The sequence below is a fragment of the Zea mays genome, chromosome 3, assembly GCF_902167145.1.
Source record: "Zea mays cultivar B73 chromosome 3, Zm-B73-REFERENCE-NAM-5.0, whole genome shotgun sequence".
In the NCBI taxonomy this organism is placed as follows: domain Eukaryota; kingdom Viridiplantae; phylum Streptophyta; class Magnoliopsida; order Poales; family Poaceae; genus Zea; species Zea mays.
This window is the reverse complement of record NC_050098.1, coordinates 199,732,013-199,740,556: the sequence shown is the minus strand read 5'-3', so window position 1 is coordinate 199,740,556 and position 8,544 is coordinate 199,732,013. Positions and strand designations below refer to the sequence as shown.

General features: G+C 42.8%; 1 protein-coding gene across 2 annotated transcripts; it reads left to right on the top strand.

Moving 5' to 3' along the window:
* Positions 1–5,258: 5,258 nt before the first annotated feature.
* Positions 5,259–8,544, top strand: LOC100382829 (uncharacterized). 2 transcript variants are annotated; one of them, XM_020549870.3, is made up of 7 exons: positions 5,259–5,690; positions 5,852–5,963; positions 6,108–6,267; positions 6,616–6,764; positions 6,861–7,012; positions 7,545–7,654; positions 7,748–8,544. In XM_020549870.3, the coding sequence occupies exons 1-6, from the start codon at positions 5,374–5,376 to the stop codon at positions 7,603–7,605; spliced, it is 951 nt and encodes a 316-aa protein (XP_020405459.1). In that variant the 5' UTR covers positions 5,259–5,373; the 3' UTR covers positions 7,606–7,654; positions 7,748–8,544. The 2 variants fall into 2 exon arrangements, with proteins under 2 accessions (XP_020405459.1, NP_001353731.1); NM_001366802.1 differs by having other exon boundaries at positions 5,323–5,690; positions 7,540–7,654; positions 7,748–8,385.

Here is an 8,544-nt window from a genome sequence, read left to right as displayed (position 1 = left end):
TGACCATTAGTGAAATTGTGTTGGGGGAAATGGTCGGGGTGGATCCAATTTCGTGTCCGCCGCTCGATAGCGCCGGTCATGGCCCCGTTCGGCCAGTCTGCAAGCTCGTCGGAGCTTCCCCGTGCTCGACGCCGTCGGGGACCTTCCCCTGCGAAGAATTAGAACTACAGGGTCTCTTCTGCAAATCGTCAGCGACTCGGTGTAATAGTGATAGAACCCAGTTATGGTTAGCCAAAACCCCGAGGACCTTTGCGCAAAGTCTCCCTCGCGAGCGTGGGCGCGCCCCGTTTCTCTATGTTGCTGGGCCGTCTGGGCTGAAATCAGCCCAGTACTATTCACAAGTTTCTCCTTTTCTTTTAATTCCAGAGCAAAAACAATTATAGAAAAGTGTAGAAAAATCCTAAAAATATCAAACCAATTTTCCTAGACTTCTTATTTTCCATAGTATTTAATAAAAATAGTTTCATGATTTTATATTAAATAAGGAATTTTGAGGCATTTAAACTAGCTTAAACCATTAGTTCTGGATTTTTAGAAAATAGATAATAAGTCCAAAAATGCCCAAACTTTTTATATGAGCTCTACACATTAGTTAGAAGCCCAGGGTAGAGTTTGGTTTGAATTAAACTTTGTTTGATAACTAGAACCCAAAACCCCACCCCTGCCCTTTGAACTCCTTTACTGACTCCGGAAACCCTAAGTTCTCGGAGTTCCGTGAAGGAAAGTTGTATTCAAGACTTAGATAATAAATTCTTATTATCTTTGCACTCTCATGAGCATTACATGGCATTCATTCTTATATATATACCTATATGGTTATATTTAGAAAACAAAGAAAATATCGAAGTGGCCGAAGAGAAGACACCACCACCTTCGGAATCTCAGGCCGGAAATTGTTTCTACTTTGATATCTACGGGTCCGAGCCTAACTCACCTAGTAACGAAGGCAAGCCCCGGTGCATTTGCCACCTTCCTTGATACTTTTAAAATCTTTCTCACTTGCTTGATGCATTAGGTGATAGGAGTTGATTGCTAAAACAATTCCTACATTACCTTCCTTGAATTTGATTACCTTCCTTGATCACCCGTTTTACAAAAGATTTTTTATGCTTAGCCTAGCTTTAGAAAAACAAAATGTTTTGTTTTTATAAAAGATGATGTGGCAAAGGTGGGTGGGATGTTTTCGAAAATAAAACTTGATGGTGGATCTGTCAAAGGCCTTGATGGATTCAACATCGGAAAAGATGTACCTCTGCCAGGTACCAAACTTTGGGTTTGAAATAATTAAGCTGAGACCGGGCGGGTGACTTGCACGAGAAAGGAGTCTCGGTGTAGTGTCTCCGTCTGAGTCGATTAAGGACCGTGTCGATGTAGGCCTGCTGACCGAGGACCCTTTAACTGGTCACATGCCTCGTCATGGGTAAGCCTTGCCTCGGGCAGACTAAGGCCAGAATAAGATAACACGAAATGGGCGTGGAGCGGTGGCGAGAGTAGTGTGTACCCTCTGTGGCAAGAGGCTGGACGGTGGTGTATCTGTGCTCTCGGTTCGCGTGAACCTGATCTGGTCTTAAGAACCCCGGTGGCGGGTTGACATATGCAAGGGTTAAGTGCTACATATGTCGTGTGATTGGAGATCCTCAGCTGAGTATAATCGATTCGGATCGCCGTACCTTCGCGGTTATGAAGACTTGGTCACTGACTTATACGTAGAACTCCACTAAAGATGAAGGGATTTGTTAAGAAACTGGCTAGTATAGGTCAAATGATTGAACTAGGGTAGAAAGAACTCTAGTTGCAGGTAATTTTACTTAACTTGACAGATAAAACTGGATTTTTAAGGATCCACTTTTAGTAAGCATTTATGCAAAACAGAGTCTTTGATCATTGAGAAACCTTACCTTGACTCCCTTATAACCAGCATACCCTTGAGAGTCTTTTCTTTAGTCGGGTAAGACTTGTTGAGTAATTCCATACTCAGGGTTTATTCCTCCGTTGTTTTTAGGTGAGGAAGCGACAAATTTTTGTTGCTTTTGCTCTAAGGTGGTACCAAAGGAAGAGCGCAAGGAATGAAGTGCGGGAGGAAAGGATCCTCCATATAGAACTTTTATAAAAACTATCGGGAGAAGTTTTTGCCTCCCTTGGTATTGTAATAATACTACTCAGCACCCGTTTTATAACTCTGGTCTGTAATAAATAACTTGATCTTACTTTCTAAATAAATGTAAGTTTATGTAATCGCTTCCGCATTTCTATATCTCTGATGTTCTGTAATGTCTGCGAGACGGGTGAAACGTTCCTGGAAAGGTAAGAAAGAAGATACCGAACTTGTCAAGTGATTCAGGGGCACCTACAGGGTTGTCTGAGGTCCGTTGGACAAGGACAACTGTAGGTGGGCCTAATTACTTGGGAGGTTTCGTCACAGTTTTGACCCTCTATGTTCTGACAATGCTCTCACGCCCTCTCCATGGAGACATCGGCATATTCGTAGACGCGCATGCGGTCGAGCTCTGCCCGCAAATCGTTTGTGATGCGGGAACCCTCCCACGCACGTCTGCGGTTAAGCTCTGCCCGCAGATCTTCTGTTCGTGCTCCTCTCACAGAAGGAGAGTGCACTGAGGTCGATGATTCATGGTGGCGCCGACGGGCTGACCTAGTTTTGGCCGAGTTAGACGCTGTCTCGGCTATGTTGAGGAGGCGATCGACGTCATCATGCCACTGCCTCATCCCTCCTGCTGAAGCAACCAGGTCCGAGGGGTTGCAGAGCAACACCCTAGCCACAACTCATGTCTCACCAGCGGCGGCGTGCGATGAGACCCTAGACGTTGGCTCCAATGTGTGTTGGTTTGCAGGCGACATAGCAATGTCGTGCGCTAGACGGTGCTGCTGCTGTGCAGTAGCCCACGCATCGAAGGTTGCGGAGCCCTCGGTGCGGACGACATCTCCCCTCACCACCCTGGTGGTTGTTGGAGGAGGGGTCGAGGTGCTCAATGATTCGCACCATCATGTCGAGCAGAGGAAAATAAGCGAAAAAACTAAGTAAAGCCCCCCTACCTGGCACACCAAATGTTGGAGAGGAGATCCCCTGGTCGGGTGGCGGAATGCACCCGTCCTGATCCTAAGATGTGGAGAGAGCCTAGAGTTTGCCTGATCGAATGGATGAACACAAGAACACAACGTTTTAGAATGGTTCAGGCCACCAGAGTATAATACCCTACATCCACTGTGAGTTAGATTGCTTTTGAGGTTGAGTGTCATAGGTTTGAGTGTCTGAGTTGGGTTCTGTCCCCCTACATCTTATGTGCTCTCTAGTCTAAGGGGAGCATGCACAAGGGAGCTAGACCCTGACAAGTGGGCCCAGCGTGCTTGTCTTAAACACATACTGCCCAAAGCTATAAGTACAACAGCGGGCTGAGATCTTCCCTCCCGACTATCGTGCCGACTCCACGATCAAGTATGTTCTCCTTGTCCATTGTCCTATGTCTGCTTTGGAAACCATCCAGCATGCTAACGTTGCAGGGACAGGGTGTGCCGACGTACGTATGTACTAATGTGATATCTTTGTATTGTCACACCCGGCCTGCGCAGCAGCAGGCGTATCGGGTGGCCGAGCGATGCCTCATGATGGTGTTGCTCACACGCCCGAGATAAACACCTCGATGACTCGCGTTATCTTGAACATACATTAAATACGTGTGTCGTAGTCATGCTGTTGTGTGCCTTGGAAACACATGAGACAGTCTTGTTGGTCTGTACAACCTGTCACGCTCCGCGACCTAGAGAGCACGCTTCCGGCACCCTGCAATAAATGCGGGCAATATGACTGTAGGTGGAGAGTTTACTTCTAGATGAAGGGTTGTGCTACGTGCTCTAGGGCTACGTGACGACTCCTGACCCCTGCTTGCGTAGAGCGTGCGGGACAAGGGCGCACTTATAGAGTAAGCCTAGACTCACACCTTTTTGGGTCCGAGTTTCAACGCTTGAGGTTCGAGCGTTTACACGTGCTAGGCCAAGCCCGCCCTAGGTGGACTTTAGCGGTGTTTGCGGGGGTCCGGACCCATAGTGGTAGCCCCTAAGCGCGCACCCATTTAGTACACACGGCGACACATGGCTGGCCTACTTAATTTCTTAGCACATAGTTTAGAGTTAACCGTGCATTAGTTTGCCTTGAGGTAGTAGTGCTGGGTACCCTAAATACGAGATACTGATAATTATATTTGTTAATACTTTTCTATTCTCAGAAATAAATATAGTTTTTTTAAATTGGAATAAATCAGGTGCAAACCAAGTACTTGGTGCAAACCTTGCATGGAGTCATGATAATTTTATAAAACAACTCTCCCACCGTATATTACCTTTTAAAAAGTCACTTCCACCTCCTTTGATATATTTTTAAATACACCTTCCCACCTATATCAACGTGTTGGTTTGCACGGTTTTCACCTGATCCGTTCCCTTTTAAATTATTGTGATTGTTTTATGATATTATTTAGAAAATTAGTATCCCAATCTATTTTAAGGTTTTTATTAAAAAAATTAAAAACTTAGATTTTTTTTATTATTTTAAAACCTTGTAACGTATTTAACAAGACCAACTTATTAGTTCAAACCGTGTAAACCAACGCAAGAATAGATGTGAGAGAATCATTTTAAAAATATTCAAGAGAGTTAGAAGAGATGATTTGAAATGCGATATGTTTAAAAAGTCTTCTTGTCTCTATTTTTGTGTTGATTTACATGGTTTGCACCAATAAATTGGCTTATATGTTCCCAATTTTAATAGTTTGAAGATTTTATTAGAAGATAAAATAGTCGTTTAGTTTTATATTTTAAGGGTTAGTTTGACACTTTATTTTCGCAAAAGATTTCCATTTTTCCAAAAAAAAATAAACTAATTTTCTTTAGAAAAATAGAAATCCTTTGAAAAACCTGAGGTAGTCAAACTAGCCACAATAAGAAAAAGTTAGATCGATAATTTTGGAGGCAGATTTGAGTTTTGCGTCACAAAATATTATCACCTCTACGAATTTCGATCTAGTCCGTCCAAAGTTAGAGGTGGTAATAAATCACGATCTAAATATTTTTCAAAATAACTTAGGATCTTTAACTAATTTTGATTTTAAAATAAATAAAAATAAAACTCAATTATAATTTATTTTGATTTAAAATTTTATAGTGTAAAATTTAGAGTTCATTATCATCCTATCCGAGGCCGCGGCCCAACTCATGATACGAAATGGCCCGTCAGCTCCCGTTCGTGCGGGTGCGGGCCTTCACTGAGAATTGGGTTCCGTCATATGCTTCCTCTCCAAGTCCAGGAGTGGTACGGTGGGGTCGCGGAGCTTGCCAGCTTTGTGGCTGCAACTCGCCAGCCTGATGGGGCGGCTTCGCGCGTGCTGCCGTCTCCACCGCTTCCTCGCGCCGCCGCCGGCACAAGTGCCATCACCGGGACAATCTCTGGCCCGCGGGTCCAACACCGCTACCGCTCACGTAGCGCCTTTCTCGAGGCTTCTCTCGTCGGCCGCGGCCGTTGCGCCCCACGACACACGCGACTCGGGCCTCGGCGGTTCGGCGTACTGGGCCTGGATTCGCGCGGCGACCGAGTCGGCCCCGGCTCCTTCGCCGCCCCAGGAGGAGGAGGACGAGGGCCCAGCACGCTACATCCCCGTCAAAGCCTACTTCCTCTCCACCAGGTAAGCACGCAGCGCCGCTCCCGCGCTTGCTCGATAGGTGTTTGATGATTTATCATCGAGGAAACATTCGGGTGCTACCTTACTATTCTAAAAATGTCCATGCCAATTGGCACTGCGAACTAAAACGACGTGTTTTCAATTTTTCCTCCTCGCCGTGACAGCATTGATCTGAAGAGCATGCAAGCGGAGCACGGGAATGATATTGTACCTCCGTCGACCCGTTTGCTTAACTACATTGCGCTTCGGTACTCCGAGTTCCCACCTGAGATTATGGTTAGTTATTACAGTTTAGCGTCACTTCTTTTTTGACCTGAAATTCATATCAAAATGAACAAATCTCAGTCAGCTTTGAACCAGTTGCACATAGACCTATGCTACGAATTGATTTCCTTGTGATTTTGGTTGATATTTATGCAGAACATTGGAGTGAAGGATAACAGATTTTGCTATCGCTATGTGGTTGTTTTCCAGTATGGTTCTGCTGTGCTTTTCAACATTGCTGATCATGAAGCCGAGTACTATCTTGATATAATTAGGAAGCATGCTTCAGGATGGCTTCCAGAGATGAGAAAAGATGGTATGCTCACTGCTAAACTGCGTCCTGTTTACTGCTTTTTACTGGCCTCCATTTTTGTGTTCCTTAATAATATTTTCATGGACCGAAAACAGTACAGTTGCCTTCTCCCTTCTGTTATATTCAAAGATGCTATTTGTTAACTGTGATAGAACTCAACTTAAAGAGAATTGTTGCATGCCTAGACTGTGTGTTTTGTGCATTTTTGTTTAGCAGAAATAAGTTGTTACTGCTTTTCGTCCACTGTGACAAAGCACATGCCCCCTGGAATTGAACTGTTTGACTCTTTGTAAAGATGCAGGTTTAGAGTAAGACCAACATCAGCTGATGCCATTTATTTTGCATGAACAGATTATGCAGTGGTTGAGAAACCATCCTTGACAACATGGATGAAAGGAGGACTTGATTATATAGTTCTTAAAAGTTTAGATACAGACGGGATTCGCATAATTTCAAGCGTTCTTGGTCAAAGTATCGCCCTTGATCACTATATTCGGCAGGTACTGAAACTCAAAGTTAATGAACTTATGTGTTGTCACAGTATCATTAAAGCTTTGTCTAAAAGTTCTGAACTTCAAAATTATCAATTTTGATAGGTCGATGATATGGTTGAGGAATTCACTGAAATTAATCGTGTCATGGAGAAAACCGGTAACTTTACCATGCAAAGAAAAAAACTCTTTCAACTTGTGGGTAAGGCCAATTCTAATCTTGCGGATGTTATCATCAGACTTGGTCTTTTTGACAGGTATGTCTACTACACTCAAGTACTATACTTCCTATTTAGGATGGTTCCATTTCTTGTACAGCATATGTGAAGTTAAATATTTTATGGATCAAAGAATGTGTCAATCCCATGTGGAGGATTGTGAAGGTGTGTGATTCAAGTTGCTAGACATAGCACGTCTATAAGCCACTGTTATGCGTACATTTGATATTCCCTTTTGGGGTTCACATGTGGGTTTTGCTGTTTGTTTGGAAATTCTTCCAATACTTTGAAAAAATATTGATGATTTTGATCATTGTACTTAGAAATTAGACATCACTCTATCACTATATCACAATATTAACTATTTTTATAAGTATTGTGTTTGCTATCCTTGGAGTATATCATATTCTTGTTGGCTTGGCTACATGCATCCCCATGTTTCTGCTTTGACTGTCTTGTTGCTTTTATAGTGCAATTTTACGTCTTGATTCCTGCCTATTTTTTTCCTTTTCTTTTTTGCTTCTCGATACATTCACCTACTGTCATTTGTCCATGTTTTTTGCTAGGTCAGAAATTGCTTGGAAAAATGCAAATTATGCACAAATTCTAGAATATCTTCGGGAGGAATATGAACTGAATCAGCGTTTTGGAAGCCTTGACTTCAAACTGAAATTTGTGGAGGTAGTGCTTTGTGTATTCATTCTCTATAGTGCAAAAGTTGGGTTCTTTATCTTTCAAGTTCTCATTTGCGCTTACGATTTATTATTGTAACAGCATAACATTCACTTTCTTCAAGAGGTCCTCCAAAACAGACGGTCTGATCTGCTGGAATGGGGTGTCATAATACTGCTGATTATTGAGATTGCTATCTCATTATATGAAATTGCCAAGGACTCCATGATCGATTGAGAGCTCTGAACAACACCTCTATTCATCCTCGATCATCCCATTATGCTAACTCCAGATCCACTGTTTTAACAAAAAAAGGAAAAGAATGACCCCAGCTTCCATATTTTCTGACTATCCATCTCCACCCTTTGGATTTCTAACCTTAGATGAAAGGAAGTTGGGAATGGCGTTCTGGCTTGAGTTTATTTACATCCTTTAATTCTACAACTCCAAACGAAAAGAAGTTTGGCCAATTTTCCTATGTCCAATGAGTTCCCGGGCAGCCAGGTTTTCCAATTTGAGTAGAATCTAGTTTTCCTTTCAATATTCATGCCAGGTGTTCTTGATACATGTTCTTGGTGCCACTTTTTAGTATCTTGATAGGACTGTCAGCTCTTTTTTTTTGGGGGCAAGGCTGACGCCAGGCAGCTGCAACTGGACCTGATGGAAAAATCATGAAAGTTTTTATCAAATGGCTTTGTAATTTGTACAAATACTTAGCGTGGGAAGGTTCCATTTGGTTTAACCATACTGAATTGCTCGTTCCATTTTGCGTGGTAATTAACCATGCATACTGTAAGTATGTGTAGTACACTTGATGCCTATGAGTGAGAGTGAATTAGATATTTCTTCTAGTCAAAATCTATGCAATAAATAAACTATCTGTGTATAATTATATTTTT

Coding starts and splice junctions, on each gene's coding strand:
- LOC100382829 (NM_001366802.1), top strand. CDS start 5,374: ATGGGGCGGCTTCGCGCGTGCTGCCGTCTCCACCGCTTCCTCGCGCCG. Junction 6,268..6,615: donor TCCAGAGATGAGAAAAGATG/GTATGCTCACTG, acceptor TTGCATGAACAG/ATTATGCAGTGGTTGAGAAA. Junction 6,765..6,860: donor TTGATCACTATATTCGGCAG/GTACTGAAACTC, acceptor CAATTTTGATAG/GTCGATGATATGGTTGAGGA.